Raw genomic sequence first — 24184 nt, 5'->3', positions numbered from 1 at the left:
ATGAACCACATGACAACCAGTGTGACCGCGCTGTCAGAGACGAGCCCGTGGCAGTGCGATCCAGGCACGAATCACACACCCACACTATCTGTCAACGACAACCACTACTCATCATCACCTACCCTAGGCTGTCAACAAATAACTCAATCCTAGTTTGCGTCCATCACAAGTCACAGGATCATTTTTCCCTACACATGAATTGTGTTCAGGGGCGTCACACCAAATTCTGGGCCCTGGGTACAAGGATTCACTGCGGGCCCCCCATGAATGTTAACTATTGAAAAATAGCAGATATACAAGCTCACAGCGCGGCACCGAGTGCCGCGCTGCGAGCTTTGTATATCTGCTGTTTTTGGAAAAAACGTGAAAATGTGTGCAAGAAACCTATGTCAAGGACCCCCAAGATGATATGTATTTGGCCACGGACCCCGATCTCAAAATATTGAGTTCCAGGGACCCCCAGAAGCAAAGTTTGAGTTAGAAATGTTCGCTTAAAAAATACATATATTCAAAGATTTTCACACATTTTCACAACTTTTCAAAAATAGCAGATCTACAAGCTCGCAGCGCGGCACTCGGTGCCGCGCTGTGAGCTTGTATATCTGCTTGTATATCTGCTATTTTTCTTGTATATCTGCTATTTTTCAAGTTATAAGGGCCCCTCCACCTTGGGCCCCGGTTACTCAGTCCCACTTTCCTACCCCTTGTGACGCCCCTGATTGTGTTACAATGTCCTCCTGACCTCGATGGCAACTGTGTTTGAGAAACGAGTGACTGCTGGGTGTCATGTAGACATGGGGATGCTGAGCATTGAGTAGGAGTTACTTCACATTTAGAGAGACAGCTGGGGTCACTTTGCATTGATGCATTCCTTTCATATGTCTGATATATGGAAAAGGAGAAAGTAATAATCTACATCAGGGGTCTTCAACGTTTTCAGACCAAGGACCCTTTAGTCGAGAGAGAGATGAAGCAGGGACCCCCACTACATATTGTATAACATTGTGTTGCAGGTTAAAAAGGTTCATAGATTTCTTAAGACAGCTTAGACTTGTTTGACAGCATTATCATCGGTGTACTCACTATGTTGGATTCATGTGTATTTTCAGACATTTAACCACTTGAACTGTCGATACTTAGTCAGCTCTTCTTGTCCCTCTACACCAAACCTCTTTGCCACAAATAGACGATCTACAAGCTTACAACGCCTCGTAGTGCGTGGCATTGTAAGCTTGTAGATCTGCTATTTTTTGGCTAATGTTCCACTCAGAATAGGGATGCTAGGGTTAATGTAAAAGATCCTATCACACAAAGATTTGGCGGCCACCTAGGGGTCCCGGACCCCCTGTTGAAGACCCCTAATCTACATGGTTAATATCAAGTCCAGTAAGGATCTAGGGACCATTCAATATTCATGATGAGAGGTCAATGGTGGATGGTTCCTTGTACGTTTTACTCATCCTAAAAGCATGTAGCTAATCAACCGTTTCTTCAAAGTTAAATTGACATGCTTGTCATATCATGGCAAATTCGTTTTTGTGAGGAAAACAGCTTCAGTTCAACTCTAGTCGGTTGGGTTATGGTTTATGTTATTTTTATTCATTTCTTCGGTATTGTTAGTGTTGAGTCTGTAATTGGTGTACAGATAATGTGGGGTGAGTCTAGCTCTGGTCCATAGCGTTAGTGGAGTTCTCCCTAACACTATGTTCCTCTACCTCCCAAATTCTTGGCAAATCCGGAAAGACCCGTCGTCTGGTCCGAAAATAACAAAAACTGTTTTGCCCCTCACTAAACCAAAGGTATCAGTGGACAGTTGAACGCTTACTCTACTTAGTGGACACGGTCTGAGCCCCCCACCACACGCCTAAAATACATTTCTAGGGCAAAATGAAAAAATATTCCACCGGATGGAGACTCCATTTCTTCAAGTTTTTCACTATTTGTCGTCGCCATCAAGGTGCCAACTCACTACTGCCGCGCAGGTCAGAGGACCGAAATGCAACACATTAACAGAGCATTAGTCTCATTGGGTGTTATTCGTAAAAACAGTCTTCATCCAGGAAGAGTGTCTCCAAACCGGTGGAATATTTTTAATTTAGCCCTAGAAATGTATTTTAATCGTGTGGTGGGGGGCTCAGACCGCGTCCACTAAGTAGAGTAAGCTTTCAACTCCCCACTGATACCTTTGGTTTAGTGAGGGGCGAAACAGTAATTGTTATTTTCGGACCAGACGACGGGTCTTTCCGTATTTGCCGAGGATTTGGGAGGTAGAGGAACATAGGGAGAACTCCACTAACGCTATGGACCAGAGCTAGGGTGAGTCTAATGTTTGTAGGAATGGAGGACTGGAGGTCAGTATCTTTATTAATAATGATCATAGTGTCGATCTTGTTTGCACAGCGGCAACTAACGATAGGGTTTTTACCCACAAAACAGGCAAAGGTATTGGCTTGAAGCGATGCACAATGCTCAGGTGCAGGATACAGAGAAATAGAAGCATACTTTAATGGGAGGTCGGAATTATGAGCGGACCCTGCCGTGATGCACTGCACACGCGAATAATAACACAACCTTGGGTCAGACAGCTAAACTCGATGAGAAGATCGATGGATAAATATTCATATCTGGTGCTAATGGTCCATTCTTCCAATGTCAAAGCAGCAATTGGTACTGAAACAGCACAGCAAATACTTCTACCCGTCATAGGAGTGTCAAGTGTTTTTTTTTATCACACTTCTCTATCATTCTCTATCATTTTCATCTCAGACATTATATGGCTAATGGCTTCAAGTTGTTCCAATTAAATCAGCAAATCCTCTTAAATCACATAAAAATCGTTATAATGATCATCTCTTCAGTTCTCTTCATGTCTTTTCAAGGAGACTGGAAACAAAGTGCTTCACTCATTCACCCTCTCCCCAGTTAAGGACATTGAAATCCACCGGGAACAAGGACTTGGCATTTATCATAGAGATGACTTCCTAAGATACTGACTGGAGCTTCTCTAAATCCACATAACATGTTGATTATTTCAGCTTCACGCAGTCCTAGAAACCTAAATATTTCATTACGTTTTCGACAGCACTGGCAAAGAAGCTGTCAGTTGTCGAAAAACACTGCTTGCATGGAAGACCGGTTTATATAGAACACAACAATGACACTCAACGCACACATTATGACAGTCTGAACTATAATTATGTATGTATGATGACAGTGGTCTGGTCTCTCCTTGATGCGAGAGCGTATGCCTGACACTTCCTTCTAATTACGTATCAGAAGCATGAACCACAGAGGTCACGACGCACATCGATTAAAGCAATTCTATTTCCCACCCAGACAGACACGTAGACAGACACGTACACATGCTATAGGAGCTATAATGCCGTTGCTCTGAGCCATGCACTGAAACCAACGTGACAAGCATGACTATGCACAGCCTTTTAGATCCTGGCAAACTGATAGACAAACATGCATGTGCACATGCATGCACGCACGCACTCACGCACACGCAGTGGTGGAAAAAGTACTCACATTCTTTACTTAAGTAAAAGTAACAATACTGCAATGTAGATGTACTCTGTTACAAGTAGAAGTCCGTAATTCAAAATGTACTTGAATAAAAGTATGGTAACTAAAGTTTTCAAATAAATGAAGTGGAGTAAAAGTACAATATTTGGATCCGAGATGTAGTGGAGTAGAAGCAAAAGTATTGGAAATTGGATATACTCAAGTAAAGTACAAATAACTCAAAAGTACAGTACTTGAGTAAATGTACTTAGTTACTTTACACCACTGCGCACACGCACACACGCACACACGCACGCACACACGCACACACGCACACACACACACACACACACACACACACACGCGCGCACACGCACTGTAGTGAAATGACTCAGCCTCTCCTCTAATTAATGTCTTTAGAGATCATCAGAGATTTGTGATTTTCCAAAGCAAAAAATACCAAAAGCAATTAAACTTGTGATTGACATCAGAGATGATTTACATAAATTAAGAAAGTGAATCAGCTGCAGGAACTGTGAGACGCGCACGCGCGTGCGCGCACACACACACACGCACGCACACACACACACACACACACACACACACACACACACACACACACACACACACACACACACACACACACACACGCACGTTCCTTGAGAGTGACATGGTAAAGTAAGATTGACTAATACAGTGCAGCAGTGCAGGTCTCTGGCGTGTCTTTGCTTCAGAGTAAATTAATTTTAATCATGTAAAGAAAATAACTCCTGACCTCTGAGTTGTAGAGCAGAATACTGAGAACCTCAGAACCCTACAAAACATTACACTAAAAGCCAGTTCATTGTTGTTGCAGAGACAGACAGACCATTGCGTTCAGTCATCCCACAATGGAGTATTTCTACATTGTGGTATTAATACTTTTACTTAAAGGAGGACTTTGCCACTTTTCAACCCATCTTCATATAATAGGTCCTCACTAATGTTCATAATAAAATAGCACGATTTTTTTCTACTTGGTCCAAGTCTCTTAGGAGAGCTTTGGGAAGTTCAGAAATCCATCGTCTTGTGACATCATCATTTTCAATATATATATATATATATTTCGATTTTTATTATCGCGAGAACAATGGCTTCCACTTTAGCATTGCAACTTTTCAGGAGTAGAAAGCCTGCATTTTCTATTAGCTTGGATTCCCAATCGATGATGTCACAAGACCATGGGTTTCTGACCTGCCCACAGCCCTCCTCTGAGAAAAAAAAATGTTTTATATTTTTTAGCGAGGGCCAATTATATGAAGATAGGTTGAAAAGTGGTGAAGTACTCCTTTAAGTAAAGCATTTGAGTACTTTTTCCACTACTGGCGTCATGCTAATGGTGTTTGCTGTGTTGCAGCCTTGCCTTTAGTCTCTGTGTCAATCTATATATTAGGCTTAAACACTGAGCCTATACAGGATATGGCGGTATGAGTGGGGAAATCTCGCTCTTTCCGATGTGTGCAGTCCGATTAGTGCAACAGGCACAGCTGGTCTGACTCTGGACTCGCTAGTTAGCCTACCTGACCAGCTCTGCTCTCCTCCAACTCCAAGTTACATTACCATAACTTATGCTTCTCACTCTCAGCAAATGTATGATGTAAGCCTGTGCATACTCCATATTTCCACCTCAAAATGCTGGATTATAATTCTTCAAATGGACCGGACCTCTCTCTCTCTCTCTCTCTCTCTCTCTCTCTCTCAAACGAGCCGTGCCACAAATGTAAGGGACATCGGATTTCCGTGCCATCGGAATATCGAGATTTAGCCACTGAGGTTAGGGTTTGGGTTAGGTTTAGGCATAGAGGTTAACATTCACCCGCGTCGGCAGGTTAGCATTTCACCAGGTTAGCATTCACCCGCGTGGAAAGAATGAACCGTGGAACAGATGCTATGTCGTAATATCGACACGCTCCCGTTATGACTAAGAGTGACTATAAAACAGAGACAGAGAGGGATTAGTAGGGTCAAAAATGGCAGTTCCGTGACCGTGGAGAGCAAAGGTCCGTTTCTCAATGGATTTGTCATCTAAAAGGGTTATTAAACAAATTTGGCTGGGGTGTCTTTTTTAAAAGTGTCGGGAATTTTTTTTAGAGACCAAAATCCAAAATGGCTACAATCAGCTATAACGAAAATTAACTTTTCAATGGTTTGACCTACAGTTAAGAATAAAACTTGTTTTCTGTGACTTTTTGGGTTGAGGAATCCATAATTGATGTTAATTTAATTATTTAACCTGTTTTCAAACTTCTGATCCAAGATGGCTGCTGACTATCGGCTCCGAAAGGTCATTTTTTTTTACATTGTCATAGAACCTTCATATTAGGCTCTAATGAAAGCTCTGCTCAAGCTAAAGCTAGTACAACTAACATAATCACACAGAGGTCATCTCAAAGGTCATCTCAAAGGTCAAAAGGTCACTGTTGTCTTATACAGTGATTATTTATCAAACTAATAGACTGCTACACTTAATCAGAATCTGTTGATTCTCCACACTGGCTCCACCCATCATCATCAATACTACTGTCATCTGAAGAGTCACAAGGTGGGAGCTGCTGGGGCAAGGGGAGAAGGGTGTGATGCACTGGTCGGCACTTCCCCATTCACAAGTTCCCAACCATAACCAAGGGGTAAGGGATGCTCTAGCAGGTTGTTATGGAGCTGGCAAAATGTAAGGTTGTCCTTTCAAGATGAAGATTCAGTTAGTCATCATCAGGAAGATGGAGTGTTAATTGTTTCCTATATTTGCCACTTTGAAGCTCTGGCCTGCCCACCGGTAATAACTGCACTCTCACCATAGATGACGAAGAGCACACGTGACTTCATGTCTCCTCTGACATCTTCTAACTATTGCCTCAGAATCAGACTTGATCTTCGCCAACACTTTCTTAGTAGGGTAGCTCTCTCATGGACTGGCAAAAGTTCCATGGCATATGACAACCATGACTATGGGAGGTCTACTAACTCCAAACTCTCACTCATGAGCTCTCTTTCCTCAGGACCAGACATCACTTTCCTCCTTCCGTGCCCATAGGACCCACATGGATAGGTATGATGATGTGTGCAGCCTCTTCTGGCTGCAGGATGGCATGCTGAGTTTTCGTGACAAAAGCTGCTTGGACATATAAGACTGTGTCCTCGCAATGGATGCTTGAAGACGCATGCCATGCCAGTTGTCAGGGCGTTTGACATTTCTCCCTCACACTATACAATGTCACCCTGCACCTGACAAACTTGTGCTTTCAACTCTTCCTTCACAAGCTTCTTCAATCTCACCTTGTTTCCTGAGTTGACCATGAGTTGGGTGAACTCAGCAGCTCCTGGGAACTTTCTTCAGGCTTGATGAAAACATTTGGGATGTGTGGATGTTTTGCTGCTTGACGATCATGCTCATAAGCTTTGATGCTGAAGAGTAGGTCAGCTTCAACATCAGCATGGCATGAGAACAGATTTTATCCATAGTGTCACTCCAGGGGTACTCTGAGCCATCCCTTTTCCTAGCCTCACAGTCCTCAAGTGTGGGGATCACTAGCCTCCAGATCAGCCCCATGTCCACAAGGAGATCTGATTTTGGTTCCTCTGTAATTGGGTCAAGGTTGAAGAACTCTAACAACTTGCTCTTAACAGTCTTACACATTGACCCAGATGGAGAGATGGAGGCTGTCGGTCCACTAGGGCCAACAGCCCCGATCTCTCCATCTGGGCCACGTTCATAATTGCACCAGATGGTCTACAGATAATTTCAGCAAATAGCGAAAAGGAATTTTCAACCTGAGTTTGGACATCTAAAAGTGCAGTCTTAACACATTCCCCGCCATTTAACAATACCTTAGACTTCCATGTAATTCATAGTGCACGGATCATGCACACCCATGCCTAGATAATGCACCATGTGTGTCCACATTGCTCACAGCTTTCAAACAAAAAAATCCGAATGGAAATCCGTTCAGGCATTCATGAGATACAAGCCATTATGTTTTCCTAAAATGTAAACAAAGATGGCTGCCATGTTTGATAGATGGGGTTGCTATGGGGGTTAAACATGCAATTTCGCGATTTCTATCATGCCTACTACATTTTTTGGGGTCCAAAATTTTTTTTGAAAAAAATTTCTTTTTTTATATATATATATATATATATATTTTTCAAAATGGCGGAAATTCTCGGGACTATCGGGCCTGGCAGGGAAAGACATTGAAAAAATCTCGGGACTATCGGGCCTGGCATGCAATGAGTTAAGGTCATGCACTACCTCTGGTGAGGCCACCAGACCAGACTGTAATGACCTCAGTGTAGGAAAAGACCTGTCAAATAGCTCAGTATTCAAATCCTTCATGCCTTCAGGGTCCTGAACTGCTTGCTCATCAATGATGGCTGTTGATAGCAGAACAACAACAAAAAAGGCCTATTTGCCAAGGGTATGTGGGGAAATAATCTGACATCCACCTCCCATAGTCATGGTGGTTGTCATATGCCATGGCACTTTAGCCGGTCAAAAGGGTTTACTGTAAGAAAGTGTTAGAAGGTGATGTCTGATTCTGAGGCAAGAGTTAGAAGATGTCAGAGGAGACTTGAAAGTATGTGTGCTCTTTGTCATCTATGGTGAGTGCAGTTATTACCTGTGGGGAAGTCAAAGCTTCAAAGTGGCACATACTGTATAAGAAACAATTCACACTCCATCTTCCTGATGATGACTAACTGAATCTTCATCTTGAAAGGACAACCTTACATTTTGCCAGCTCCATAACAACCTGCTAGAGCATCCCTTACCCCTTGGTTATGGTTGGGAACTTGTGAATGGGGAAGTGCCGACCAGTGCATCACACCCTTCCCCCCTTGCCCCAGCAGCTCCCACCTTGTGACTCTTCAGATGACAGTAGTACTGATGATGATGGGTGGAGCCAGTGTGGAGAATCAACAGATTCTGATTAAGTGTAGCAGTCTATTAGTTTGATAAATAATCACTGTATAAGACAACAGTGACCTTTTGACCTTTGAGATGACCTTTGAGAAGACCTCTGTGTGATTATGTTAGTTGTACTAGCTTTAGCTTGAGCAGAGCTTTCATTAGAGCCTAATATGAAGGTTCTATGACAATGTTAAAAAAAATGACCTTTCGGAGCCGATAGTCAGCAGCCATCTTGGATCAGAAGTTTGAAAACAGGTTAAATAATTAAATTAACATCAATTATGGATTCCTCAACCCAAAAAGTCACAGAAAACAAATTTTATTCATAACTGTAGGTCAAACCATTGAAAAGTTCATTTTCGTTATAGCTGATTGTAGCCATTTTGGATTTTGGTCTCTAAAAAAAATTCCCGACACTTTTAAAAAAGACACCCCGGCCAAATTTGTTTAATAACCCTTTTAGATGACAAATCCATTGAGAAACGGACCTTTGCTCTCCACGGTCACGGAACTGCCATTTTTGACCCTACTAGATAGAGATGATGGGTCTCAGAGGACAGTCTGAGCAGCAGACACGTTGCTTTGTCATTCTGTGGTTTTATAACAGCCATGCTGGTGTGAGGCCAGCAGGGCTCACAGTGTTTTGCTTGTGGATGTTGCCATTAAGCTCCATTTAAACCTGTGTCAGCTCTCAGCTCTGTGTTTCTGTGTGTTGGCATGTTTTCAGGAAAAACAGATCCATTCCCTCCTGAACTACAGTACAGTGGACTAATCATTCGTCAGTGCAAGAGCAAGGACACTTTGGGTTTTGAGGTTTGGGTTGTGTAGTTACACAACCCCAAACAACAACACCAATTGGCAAGATACATTGCTCTGTTGCCGTTGATTAGACCTTAATGATGTTGACTTACTTAGTTTCAGGGGCGGCATAGCTCAGGGGTAGAGAAACCGTCATTAGAGCACGAAGGGTTCCCGAAGTGTCCCCAGTTCGAATCCGGGCTCCCCCCGAGTTAATGTCGAAGAGTCCTTGAGCAAAACTCTGAACCCCTAGTTGCTCCCGGTGAGCAGGTTGGTGCCTTGCATGGTTTCCTCCGCCACCGGTGTATGAATGTGTGTGTGAATGGGTGAATGTAATGCACAATCTCTGTAAAGCGCCTTGGATAAAAGCGCTATATAAATGCACCATTTACCATTTACCATTTTTCAGTGTTGAGTGCTGTACTTCCAATTTCCAACACTTTTACTTTTACCAAATATTGTACTTTTACTCCACTACAATTATTTGAAAACTTTAGTTACTAGTTACTTTTCAGATATAGGCCTACATTGTAATATTATAAAACATACATGAACCACTTTAGCCATATTTTATACCTAGGCTATTTGAAAATAGCCAATCTACAAGCTTGTAGATCTGCTATTTTCAAACATTTTGTACTTTTACTTTTGGTACTTTAAGTACGTTTTGATGCCAATATTTTCATACCTTTATTCAAGTAGATTTTGAATTCCTGACTTTTAACAGAGTACAGAGTACATTGTAGAGTACATCTACATAGCGGTATTGATACTTTGACTTAAGTGAAGAATGCAAGTACGTTTTCCACCACTGCTTAGTTTATACGGTGGAACAACAGTAATTATATTTTCCCACACAGTACAGTATGTGAATGCAAGCAAAGCATAAAATAATTTCAACTTCCTATTTTTGGATTTTTGAGCGGTGCCTGCAGCTCCAACATTTGACCGAGTGTGTCCGTATGAGCACAGAAACACCAGCTGCAGCCACCCAGCGGTGCTGTTGCGCAGCCTGCACTGCTCACTTCACACTGGGTGTGATTTTAATTTTGAAATACTGCATGGCGCCTGCCAGTTAGTTGGGATTAGTTACACCATGACAACCCAAACCTCTACCAGAGTGTCCCTGTGCTTTAATAATGCACCATACAAATATGGTGTTTCACCAAAACTGCAGGAGTTGCATCACAAAATGATCTAGACAAACAAGTCTGTATCAATCACGCTATCGGCATTATCCTCTCGTCTCCATTGACTGATGAGAGAGGTGGGATTAAGCAATAGTTGCCAACAGTAACCTTGTGGTTTTACACAAGTACAAAACAAGAAATGTAGTCATTGGAACCCCTTATTTTCTTCTTATAATGAAATCTTGAGGCATCTGTGAAAAGCATCATCAAACCTAGAATTATTTAATGCTTTAACTATTGAAAAATAGCAGATATACAAGCTCACAGCGCGGCACTCGACGAGCTGGTAGATCTGCTATTTTTGAAAAATCGTGATTTTTTAATATATCTTTTTAACATGCGCTTAACATTTGTAACTCAAATATTTGCTTCCGGGGGGTCCCTGGAACAACATATTTTGAGATGGCGGTCCGTGGCCAAATACATGTCATTTTGGGGGTCCTTGGAAAGAAAAGGTTTGAGCACCACTGACATAGACATAGACATAGACATAGAAAACCTTAGAAGGATTTAGAAGACATTTTTCACTATCTTTCAAAAATAGCAGATCTACAAGCTCGCAGTGCGGCACCGAGTGCTGCACTGTGAGCTTGTATATCTGCTAATTTTTAAGCGGTGAAAGACACTTCCAAGGAGTGGCTTTGTGTGTCCTGTATGTCCCGTGCATGCAGAATTGAGGATTGGTCAAGCTTCACATGACAATTTGGCCCTCCAGACAAAATCATTCATTCATTCAGAATTCATAGAAATATAGAACTAAAGCACATAGAAAGTATAGATCTAGAACACAGAATGTATAGATCTAGAACACAGAATGTATAGATCTAGAACACAGATTTCATAGCTCTAGAACACATAGAATACAAATTCACCGCTTCACTTCGAGCCGAGGTTTGATTTTTTAATAGTTAAAGCATAAAATAATGCGTAATAATGCGTACCCCGTTCTGCTTGTGCTGACTCCAGTTCAACAGTTGGTGCAGACAGTCTCTCACCATGGTAAAATGAATGTGAACGGACAGTGTCTCCTTGAGTTCAGCACATACTGTACTGTACCACAGCCTATCTATGCATCACCAAGCCCTGCTTTCAGACTAAACCCTGTCACTGTGCCTCCCTGGAGACAACACCCACGGTCTGGTCACTGTCACCTCAACCTGATCCACAACATGCTGATCTCAGAGACATCCGCCAAAACCTGAGGTTTTCACAGCACAGACTGACACAGACCACTCCCCTGTGTGCAAGCTACAAATAAAAATCATGTTTACCGAGCCAAACAAAAATAAGCCCTTCATAGCAGAACAGCTGATCCAGCCACTATAGGCCTTCCTCTTTGACCTAGCAGAATCCCTCCCCCCAATCTGGCTCTGCCCAGAAGTGTTGGGGATGGCTGGTTATAGTTTTGTCTGCTGCAGCCACTATGGCAGGTATAGAGTTACAAAGTTTGACGTCATTTACAAATCCTGCCTGGTTCTCGTTTTTTCCCCCTCCATTCTGAATTCCCATTAAAAAAAAATCATATTGCGTCATATAAGAACTGTGTTCCAAACATAAACAAATGATCTCAGCGGTTTGACTCATATGGATATGAAGAATCAACTGATGGTGAGAAAACGCTAATGTTACTGTCGCCAAATTAGTTACATTTTCACCAGAAACAGACTGTATCAAATATTAGTGAATGACTATCATAAACCATACAGAGTCACCTCCCCGACAATATCGCTGAGACAGTTTGTTTATTTTCGGACCACGGTGCTTATATGAGACGATTTTATGATGACTCAATGTTATTCTCCATAGAGAAATTACTTCTGTGAAACCGGGGGATGAGCGAGTAACGTCATGACTTTGTTAAGTGGTGGCCCACTTAACTTAAATTCATGACGTCACATGTGCACGTGCGCGCGCACGTGCACGCATGCCTGCCGCTCGGTGCTAATACTGTATAACACAACATTTTTAATGCAGCCTAATTATTTTTCTTATTATTTAGTTACATTGTTAATTTGTTGTTTTTATTTTAGTTTCAATTAATGTATTTTCCTTTAAGTTTTATATAAAATAACTTTAGTTTACATAGACTTTTATAGACTCACCCACACACAGTAAAGTCTGCTAGCTCCTTTCGGAACCTCTCCCGAGTCCGTCCGCTATGCAGCTATGACAAAATGAGTGATTTAAACTCATGACATGAAGAGTGAGGAGCTGCATAGCGGAGGGAGGGAGAGGTTCCGAAAGGAGCTAAAAGTCTGCAAAGAATGCTAGGCGAACGTACAGTATATGCTGGCCGCATATACAGTAAGTGTAAATGAGCCTGCCTACCAGAGTATTATTATGCAAAGCAGACAGGTAGGGGATTGAAGTGTTGTCCGAGCCGTCGAGCGTCACACAACTTGACGACGTGCGTGCATGTGGGGCGCGCGTTCGTACAGCTTGATAAGTGTGGGCTTGCCGAGCCCAACCGAGCCCACGGCATCTCACCCCTGCTTACTCTATCTATCAATATACTGTAGAAATGGCATTTGGATTGTAAAAGGTACAAGTGGTGGCAGCATGCACATTTAGGAGTCCACCTATGGTGTCATTCAAATTCATGCTGGTTGTTCATTCAGCTTATTGCGACCGTAGGTCGCATTTACTACCAAAACCTCCACCGGCTGTCTGTGAGTGAGTGAGTCAGTCACACGTCACACGTCACACTTTTGCCCTGCTCATATCTCCACAACCGTTGCCCCGATCCATGCCACATTTTGCACACACACTCCTTGACTGGCAAACTACAACCTCCAAGGACCCCCGGGGTCCCTGGGGGACCCCCAGATGTAAAAAATGCCCAAATGTGCTCACACGTCACACGTCACACTTTTTCCCTGCTTATATCTCCGCACCCGTTGACCCGATCCATGCCAGATTTTACACACACACTCCTTGCCTGCCAAACTACAACCTCCAAGGACCCCCGGAGCCCCAGGGAATATCACTACACAGCATGTCTACACTCATGTCATCAACATGGATCAGGAAGATTTTGGAAAAACACATTTTTGCCCTATTTGTGGAGATAAGCCACCTACGGTCGCTTATCTCCCGATTAGGGAGTCTTACTGGTATATACAGTAGCACCATTGCAAATGCATTGATTGTCTCATGTGGAATATTGAAGTTGCTGCATTTCCATAATGGCAATGCAATGCACTGCAGTGACTTGACTGGCTAAGATGAGTATTGATGTGAAAGGTTCGGGGTCAGGGCTTTGGGTCTACAGTGTGGGATGCATTAATTTGTGGTCAAGTTAAGCTCTGTAACAGTGGAGAGAGATGTTAAAGATTATGTGTCTGTATATGTTTTTATCCAACTATGCATTCGTTCATTCATTTGTTCATTTGTTCATTTGTTCATACATGTAGCATTATTTTACTTGTAATACGCCTCCAGTGATGTCTATCGAACCAGTTACTCATATGGAGACCCCTGGTACCCATATATGGAGATCCATGTACTGTATATGGAGATACGCTGTGAGAGCCCAAACATGCTTACTCAGTTATCCGTTATGTGAAAATCCTATGACGTCTATCACATCTGACATCATACATACAACCCCCGTTATGCCCATACATGGAGATCCATATAGGCATTCCCATCATCTTATAGACTGAGATACATAAAGTACATACGGACAAGCTGTGACATGTTCACATACTAATCTGCAACCTATGGTCATAACATATTGTTATGATTGCCTGTTTGATGCAGATTAGAATGAGGAATGGGAAAAGAGCTGACAGCTGACAACAGCTGGGCGGGGCAAGACTCTTGTGTCCTGCATAAACTAACGCTGAAGCCTTCATTAAAACATTTGAGTACTTTTTCCACCACTGGGCACATGTAAGGATTCGGATTCGGGAGAGTGTTTTCTGCTGGTGTTTCAGTCCGAGTGTATCAAAGGGTGCGTTCGGAAATGCGCACCGGGTGTGTGCTCAGTGTAGTGAGTGCCTAAACCCAACCCTGATCCTAACCTTAACCTCAGTAAAACTATGCCTAAACTCAACCCTAACCCTAACCTTAACCTCAATAAAACTATGCCTAAACTCAACCCTAACCCTAACCTTAACCTCAGTAAAACTATGCCTAAACTCAACCCTAACCCTAACCTTAACCTCAGTAAAACTATGCCTAAACCTAACCCTAACCCCTAACCCTAACCACACCTGGTGCGCATTTCCGAACGCACCCTTTGATACGCTATGAAACACCAGCAGAAAACACTCTCCCGTAAGGATTCCTCTTGGTCTCTTCCCCTGGGAGGTTTACCAGGCCCGCCCAGCTGGGCCATGGGGCAGACCTAGGACCAGATGGTGGGATCATATCCCCATGCTGGCCTGGGAGAAGTCCTCGGGATCCCCCCCAGTCACACAGCTCGCTAGTTTGGCCTGGGAAAGGGAATAGAAAGTCTGGGATTATTGTGTCGTGGAAGCGGCTAACTCTGTGACCCCGACTTCGGATGAGAGGTTGAAGAAGACAGACGGACATTTTAGACCACTACTTTATTACTTCTATTATTCCCATTCCTCAGGGCAGCAGCTGTGTTGAACTCTGGCGAAGTCTAGGAATAGATTTTCATCTTGTAGCCTCATGTTTTTACAGGCCTCTCTCTCTCTCTCTCTCTCTCTCTCTCTCTCTCTCTCTCTCTCTCTCTCTCTCTCTCTCTCTCTCTCTCTCTCTCTCTCTCTCTCTCTGTCTGTCTGTGTGTGTAAAGGACCATTGGCTATATGGGCCATTCAGACACTCACCCAGCCACCAGGGGATACAGCTGTTAGCAGTGTGGATAATGACATATCTTCTGTCTTTTTTTATTCTACCCTGTGTGTGTGTTCGTGTGTGTGTGTGTGTGTGTGTGTGTGTGTGTGTGTGTGTGTGTGTGTGTGTGTGTGTGTGTGTGTGTGTGTGTGTGTGTGTGCGTGTGCGTGCGTGCTGCTATCCCTCTCTCCCAGCCGCCATCGTTGACGACCCTATGGAGTGCAGCAGAGGAGAGCGGCTGGCCATAACACTGGCCAAAAACAGCATCAACAGAAACAGCAACCGCTCGACCACCGGCAAGCTGGAGGTGGACATCTTTGAACTGCTGAGAGACAGCGAATACGAGATGGGGGAGACGAGTAAGTAATGAGGGGGTGGAGAGAAAAGAAATGCTAATGCAGAAGCAGATGTGGGGGTGAGCGTGCGTTGGTGTGTGCAGCTCGCTCGCATGCCTCTTACTTTGTCATTTAAATTCAGGTCCTCTCTTCCATCTATCTTTATCTTTCCCAGAGCACATAAAGACCGGTCTGTCTGCCTTTGGTCAAACAAATAAACTGAATATAGATGACAGCCCAGTGTGGTTTGGGGGGAAACAAAATCTCCTGTCATATTCTACATACAGTATCTCTGCTGCCGGGAAGAAACCAGCTAACTCCAAAATGTTCATTTTTCAGGAAATGAAAAAACTAAAAAAACAAAAGCCCCCCCCCCCCTGTAAAGGGATAGTTCACCCAAGTTCTATCGATTACTCACCTCATGGAGACTTGAATTCATGTTTTTTTGTTTTTTTTTTGTTTCATTCCTAAGCCAATACTTTGATTGATTGAAGACGTTATTAGGAGTTTGCATAGAAAAAGGTACAGTTTCATGACGGTACACACTGGTGCAAGGTCAACTAAAAGGAGATCCTAGGAAAGACTAAGCTTATTGATTTAATGATTATTATATTCCATATGAATAGACAGTTTCCCCCAAAATGATTGAATTCACTCCCACACAATAAATGAGACCACACAGTGTAAGTCCGGTTTTTCTCTTACTGTGTATTAAATCAATGAGCATACAGAATAGATGTCCAGTGGTACAGTACAATAAATGTTTCTCTTTTCTTTCTCAATCTGAATCTGAATACAATGTAACATCATTTCACAAATATACTTCAGTAGGTACAGGGAAAATAGATTTGTCAAGCATTCATTGGACAGTTAACCATAACAATGGATCATGAGATGGTGTTGTGACTGAGTCTCGTGGACTCAGAAGCCAAGGATGTAGAATGTTTTGGCTTTTCGTTATCCAGTGTCCTGGGCATAATGACCTGATTGGCATCTCTCAGTGGTCATTCTCCTGCAGTGGCGACAGCTCGTCACAGGCGTTAGTTATTTGTTCAAAACATAATGACCTTGTCACTTATAACACTGAAGTTGGTGTTTTAAATATCAAAATGGTTTTAACCCAACAATTCCCTCCTAAAACAACAGCTGAAGGAGTTAAAGTGTCGACCCTAGAACCCCAAACAAATGCTGCCAAAGGGACAGATGTAGACTTGAACTTATGGTTCACTATCAGCCAAATATTTAATTAAACTCTTTTCGATAGCAGAGTCAAAGAACTGTATATTTCCAAAGGTATTTAAATCAGAACATCTAATAATTGAATCACAATAGGTACAAATATTTCCATAACTTTTAAAAGTAGAGCTAAAAGAAAAATATAGCATAAGATACAGGACTGTATTTTCTTAATTATATCTTAATTATTAATTATTACCCTTATATATTGTTATTATTATTATTATTATTTTTTACAAAGGTTCAATGTCCCAAGGTTTGTTGAAAAATTCCCCATACCATCAGGCGAGTCAAAACACATCAACACGTTCCCAAGTCATAATTATAATTTAGGGCCGATTACAGTCAAAACAAGACGAACTTGACTCTTCATCTCATTTGTTTACTTAAACAAGACAAAAGAATTTGGGTTAAAGGAGACAGCACCCTGTTTCACCCAGGGCCAGCCGTGGGGGCCATAATTCCCATCCATCCCCGATTACCTTATGTAAGGTGTACGTACCGGTAGGTTGTCCCTCTAGACATTTGGGGGTGTCAGAAACCGGAACCCTCCTTAAGCCAACCGTCCCTTCCTTTTTACCCTTAAGGTTAGTTATTGTCTGCTTTTGTCCGAGTCAATTTCTGTAAGAAAACATTTTACAGCGGGAAAAACGTGTATAATGTCTTTTGATACTCACAAAATACCATATAGAATTTCAACTTCCTTTTGACATCTCTCCTTTGGACAGACAATGAAGGGTGTCTGTCAAATCATTCTCAATTATCATAAAAATATCTTATCTGTAAGACAAAGGAAAAGAAAAGACAGGAAACAATCAATCAATACTGTAAGTAGTAGGTTGTGGGTAATAGAGTTTTTTTTTTTTAATGTTTAACATCATAATGATTCCCAGAACAGAAATTAAACAAAATACTTTATAAAATACTTTAGACAGTATCAGACATTAAACAAGGGGATGTTGATATTAACTGAAAGAGAGCAGGTCTAAATAATCTCGCACACACAGACCATATGACCTTGAAGGCTACAAATGTCTTCTAGCCACACATACGCACACGTACGCACACACCTCAACAGGCATGAATCAGTCCCACGCACGTTCACGCAAGCAGAGACAAGAGTGGGAGAGAAAGTGGAAAGTTGATAAGGTAGTTAAAATCAATAAATGTAATAGAAAATCAAGTTAAATTCAAAATCAATGTAAAATCACGTTAAAATCAGACAAAAAAATCACGTTAAAATCAGACAAACAGATAATAGGCAATCAGATACTCCCCCCCTTGAACACACAATGTCCATTGTGTGTGAAAACATTAAAGCATAAATGAACTTTCTTTTTTTTTTTTTTCAATAATCATACAATTAATTAATAATCTTTAATAATAATCTTTTTTTTCTTTTAATAATGAATCCAACTACTGTACTGTATAATCCTAACATGGCCTAAGATGGGCTGGCTAAAATAATCAAAAGTGGGCTGTCTACTAGGGCCAAACACTATGTGCCCGTCGTCCCTACAGACAGCATACCCTACCAAAATAAATCAAAGAAGGTAAACTGACAAATTAAACGCCAAAACTATACTAAACCAGCCCATTTTTTATTTTATTTTTTTATTAACAATAATTAATACTATTCAAAGAAAGTAGTCAATAATTAATACTATTACAATGAAGGTTACCGCCCTTAGAAACTTTGTGGCTGCAGCGATGTGGTCTGGTTGCAGCGGGCGCGTCACACCATAGAGTTCCATCAGGGTCAGAAAGGCCAGGGAAGGGCGCCTCCGCCCTGGATTCCAACAACTGCAGGCTCTATGACTGGAGAACTGACAACAATACTAAATTAGGCATGAAATACAACTACTAGGGTTGGCCCCGTGATCAGCCGATCAATGGAGTGCCACACATCTGAAGTGTAGAGTAGTCATTATCATAATCATCGACAATAGCCAAGTTATCTGGCATGGGTGGCATAAGTGGGTGGCCCAATGGGCCTTTATCTAGTCATGATTGTACTTGTACCTGACCTGACTCGGTTGGGGGACCCTGTGTAGCAGGGTTCTGCTGCTGTTGGGCCTGCCTAGGTTGCCAGTTGGCTGGTTTAAATGGGAGCTGTGGGTTGTACCGCCACAGCTGAAACAGGTGATTGTGTGTGTATTGTTCTGGGCCCTGTTAGTGTTTGTGTTGATGTTGTTACCTTGACTCTGTCCTTCAGGTCCATTCCCGGCTGGGGGATCCCGCTGATCACCACTGGGACCCCTCTTCGGGTTATGTGTTCGGTGGAGTGTCACTTGTCCATCATCCAACATTACGGCTCGCAACTTAACTAGTGGCTTGGGCTCTGGAACGATGTCGTTGTAATACCTGGCTAGTATTGTGATCTCATCTGTCGTTCTCACTCTCCATAGCGGGTCATGCATAATGATCGCTTGTCTCAAATGGGGGCGTAAAGCGTCAATCAAAAGCTGATTACGCACACTAGCATATCCTGGCAGCCCTTTTGTGAAACCTGAGTGGCGGTCAAACTGAGTGGTGAAGCGATGGACAAAGTCACCAATGTCCTCACCCTGCCTCATCTTAATGTTAGTGATTAAGGAAAGGTCAATGTTACCCCTAACGAGGGCCTTAGCCTGATTAATCATAACCTGTACTGCGGCTTCATGTGGGGCGTTCCTGACCTCATCTGCAGGGTTATTACCTTGGGCCGGCACGGGCCGCATACACTGGTATGGGTGACTGTCTGCCTGTAGCCAATCTAATCCCGCAGAAATCTGATAAGGAAAAGTTTTAGGTGGGCAACACATAGTAATTAGTTTTCTAACTTCCCAGGTGTCTAGTCTTAGCTCCACTATTTCTGCCTTTACAGATTTTTCCCACTCATCAGGGTTGTTGTGGATATCGGGTAAACGTTCAGCCGTGTCTCGAGCATCCACTGGGTACCAATTACAGTACACAAATGTAATTTCGCCATCCTCTGGGTACGCTCTCATCGGGGCCAAAAGAGAATCGCTAATTTGACTAGGTGTGGGTGTGTGAACCTGTTCCCGACGCTCACCTGTGTAAACTTTTTCCTTAGTGGGTGTATGGCCATTCTTAGTGGGTGTTGGTTTTGGTGGTTTGCGTGGAACGCCGGGGAGGGGCGGATTTGTGTGGTGAGCGGGATCTCCCAGCTCGACCTGATTACAAGGAGGAGAAAAAACAACTGAGTTATTTAAATCATCGTCACATCTTTCTCCTTCATGTTGCCTCCCCCCTCTCTCTACCCCCTTCCTATCAGATAGAAGTGTAGGTAATGAGGTTTGCATGTCAATGTGATGTAGTGTATTGATACCCCCCTGACGTGGAGGCCCGTGAGTCACAGCCACAGGTGGGGGAGGTTGTGGTGATGGTGTTCGTCCAGCCGGACCAACCTCACTGTTGTCCTTCACACGGTGTCGTCCAGCCGGGCCGAGCTCGCTGTCGTTCGCCCCTGGTGTGGCACGATGTGTTCCAGCCGGGCCGAGCCCGCTGTCGTTCGCCCCTGTTCTGGCACGGTGTGAGGAAGGCAGAGGCTGGCTGTCCGATTCTGAAGGCCTCTCCTTTTCTTTTCCCTCCCTCGCTGCCTCTCTTTCTGCAGCCGCCCAGCGCAGCTGTGCCAAAGTTAGAATGCCAAGCCTGGCACCCTCTTTTTGGGCTTTCTTCGGTCCTCTCCGTAGTGAGATCTTATCGATATGTTGATACAGTACTCCAGAAAATCTTGTCAAGTCCTCAGTTGTGAGGGAGTCATCGTATCCGAATTCCTTTCTCCATATGGGCAAGAATGGTGCAATTGTGGGGCAACTAGAAACAACCTGTTTCATTTCCTCATCGTCTATCTTAGCCGTTAAAGCTGTTATCAGTTCATTCTCCAAGCTTTGGAGAGAGGCTTCAAACTCAAAGGTGTTGTTCCGTTTGTAAAAAGGTTGTTTAGATTTCGGCAGGTGTTTTCTGCCTCCCTGTGCATTTCCCATTTTGCAGCTGGTCGGGTAGGAGGAGGATGAAAAATAAAAACTAGTTTGAAAAAAACGAAACACACCAGATAAGACACGACATGTAAGCGTATTAATAAAATAACCACAGCTTTTCTTATGTGATTAATGATGGCTGGAATTAGCCGTGTCGGGTTAAATAACACTGGTCATAAGATTTCCATCCGATACAGGCAAAACCTCTGTACTGGGAATCCTCCAAAGACAGGAAAAACCTCTGTCTGGGTAAAAATAAGTCCACTTCTCCTCCAAAGACAGGAAAAACCTCTGTCTTTTACCCTTTTTTTTTAGAAACAGGAACAACGTCTGATTCTGTGGACTTAATGAAATCTTGTGTTAATAACACCAACTGGGGACTAGCATCAACCGTGACCACCGGCGGCTATGTCCAAATTCTTCAGAAACAGGCAAACCCTCTGATTCTGGTAAAAGTGCAACAAAAAGCGACAAAACAATAGACTAAAAAACAAAACATTAAACAATCAAAACGCAGCTTGGGCTAGAGGTAGCAATTCCCTAACTTAGCAGGTACAAATCTTTAAGTACTTGACCCATCTGTGATTTACAGTCCAAAAAGGCATGAATAAAATCAAAACTTACACTGTGTGCTTTATACACACTTCTCCCAAGTCCATGGTAATTTCTCGCGCGCAGGAGGAAAAACGTGTGGGAGAGAGTCCTTTCAGTGATAATCCGTGGGAGTCAGGGGAAACGTCTGATAATATCCTCGGCTGGTTGTTGTTAACTAGCAGAGATGAACGAAGTGGGATTCCAAAACAAACTGTCCAGCAGCTGTATCGAATCCATAAACGTCAACTCAGTAGAAATCCGCAAGAAGTGATTTAATGATTATTATATTCCATATGAATAGACAGTTTCCCCCAAAATGATTGAATTCACTCCCACACAATAAATGAGACCACACAGTGTAAGTCCGGTTTTTCTCTTACTGTATATTAAATCAATGAGCATACAGAATAGATGTCCAGTGGTACAGTACAATAAATGTTTCTCTTTTCTTTCTCAATCTGAATCTGAATACAATGTAACATCATTTCACAAATATACTTCAGTAGGTACAGGGAAAATAGATTTGTCAAGCATTCATTGGACAGTTAACCATAACAATGGATCATGAGATGGTGTTGTGACTGAGTCTCGTGGACTCAGAAGCCAAGGATGTAGAATTTTTTGGCTTTTCGCTATCCAGTGTCCTGGGCATAATGACCTGATTGGCATCTCTCAGTGGTCATTCTCCTGCAGTGGCGACAGCTCGTCACAGGCGTTAGTTATTTGTTCAAAACATAATGACCTTGTCACTTGTAACACTGAAGTTGGTGTTTTAAATATAATAGATATCAAAATGGTTTTAACCCAACACTTATTTCCATAGGAAACCATTGAAGTATCTCATATAACATTGAATGACAGACGGATAGAACACCAATGACCAACAGTGGTTCCCTAAGGAGACATAAAGGCCTGCTTTGTTCCCTATGGAGACACAAAGAGACTCCTCAAATTATTGGGTTAGAAATGCGACAAAAGCAAAGAAATATCCATGAATTCAAGTCTCCATGGTATACCTGGGCATTGTACAGCCCGGGGGCCGTATACGGCCCTTTGGTTCACTCTGATAGGGTTAATGGCAAATTACAAAATAAACACATTTTCTAATTTGACCTCATGCATGGACTAAAGCTGCATTTCTTATTTTTTGTATTCACGTACATATGGACGCAATGTGTACATCAGCACGTGTGCGTGATCATTGGATCGTTGTCTCAATAACAAGCAGGTGGGGTGAGTAATCAATAGGAAAAAAAGTCATTTTGGGTGTGAACTATCCCTTTAAGGAGCCAAACCTTCTCTTCTAAACCGGGCAGGCCAACACAGCTGTGCTGTGAGCCACCCCACTGATTAAATACCATGCTGCAGTCGCTGTCCCTGGTGCTAGGATTAAACTGCCACCACTTTACTGAGACGCAGTCGCTGTCCACTGATGCAGTGCTGAACTCTTAGCTCAACCAACTTCTGTCAGGCCCACATCGACAGTCTAATAGTGCATGTGTGTTTTTGATTGTGTGTGTATGTGTTTGTGCCGTCCATATATCAGGTAGGCCTACTGTACAAGTCATTGAAGGCATTTTATACATCATATTGATTAGTTGGAATTGATGTTAAATGCAAAGCAATGCACTACCTGGTGCCATTCTGGCCTGGATCTGACCTCAGTGATCAGCGCACAATTTGTGCGCTGATCACAATTTGGACAATGTTTAATTTGTCATTTTAGAGGTATTAACAAGAACTCTCATTATCGGAAAATGTGAGACTGAAAACATAACCTTTTCCTGGCGGTGACCAGAACGATGTCCCCACAGGGTTGACTCTGTCTGGTCTTACTATCCCCATGGGGACAGTGTATTTAGAGGTTGACGATTAATCATTCGATTCATTGCTTCTTAATTTGCTCCATGAACTCATAAAGTTCCCTCGGTCTGTTACAAACACATAGCTCTAGCCTGACTGCAAGCGTCAGACTCTATCACACACTTCGTTACCAACAGGGGGTGGTGTTGTGCAGTCTGGTTTATTAACCAGGCTAACATAGCTCTACACATCACACAAACGTGTCCGGCCCACATAAACGCACACACGTACGCTAGGGCATTAACGGAAAAGTTGACAAGTCAACTGAGTCGACTTCATTACACAAGTCGACTCCCATTAGAGAAAGTCGAAGTAAAAAAAAATATCCTTTTTTCTATCATTATTTTTGCTCCATGTGTGTGTCTGTACAGCATTCAAACAGTAAGATTGCTTATTGTCAAGGACGGAATGATCCAATATTACAGTGCTACATTACATGTATAACATGGTTCTATTGTGAAAATAGCAGATCTACATGTAGATCAGCTATTTTCACAATTTCTGCCTCTATATATTTGACAATTTGGACAATGTTTAATTTGTCATTTTAGAGGTATTAAAAAGTCCTTAAATTGGCACTTTAGAAATGTGAAGATACCCTCTATATACTTAAAGCTGTACTGTGGAAGCTGCTCAACTAGTGGTCAGTAGCGGTATTGCTTTTTTCGGCCGGAGTCGCCGCGGACCACCAAAACGGGGGTCCGCGGACCACCACGGCCGTCGCGAGCACCTCCGCCTCGCCGATACGCATCCGTAGAGCCCTCTCCCGTCATTTTTAGACCAGGATTGAGGGAGTAGCAGGCAAGATTCCTTCACCAATGTAAACACAGTTGCTGAGTGAAGCTACTTCCTTTAGAGACAGCAAGACTCGCTGTGATTGGCCGGTGGTGTATGATCTGCGCTGTGATTGGCCGGTAGTGTATCATG

General features: G+C 42.8%; 1 protein-coding gene across 1 annotated transcript in view; it reads left to right on the top strand.

Moving 5' to 3' along the window:
* Window positions 1–24184, top strand: part of grik4 (glutamate receptor, ionotropic, kainate 4) — a gene marked incomplete at both ends in the record, with an annotated part of 229676 nt that overhangs the window by 33890 nt on the left and 171602 nt on the right. The window contains one exon of the mRNA XM_080732047.1: window positions 15441–15605. Within this exon, the coding sequence (XP_080588173.1) occupies window positions 15441–15605 (165 nt within the window). The remainder of the gene's footprint in view (window positions 1–15440; window positions 15606–24184) is intronic.

Source organism: Nannobrachium achirus (assembly GCF_963921795.1).
Source record: "Nannobrachium achirus genome assembly, chromosome: 8".
In the NCBI taxonomy this organism is placed as follows: Eukaryota; Metazoa; Chordata; class Actinopteri; order Myctophiformes; family Myctophidae; genus Nannobrachium; species Nannobrachium achirus.
This window is presented reverse-complemented; position numbering and strand designations above follow the sequence as displayed.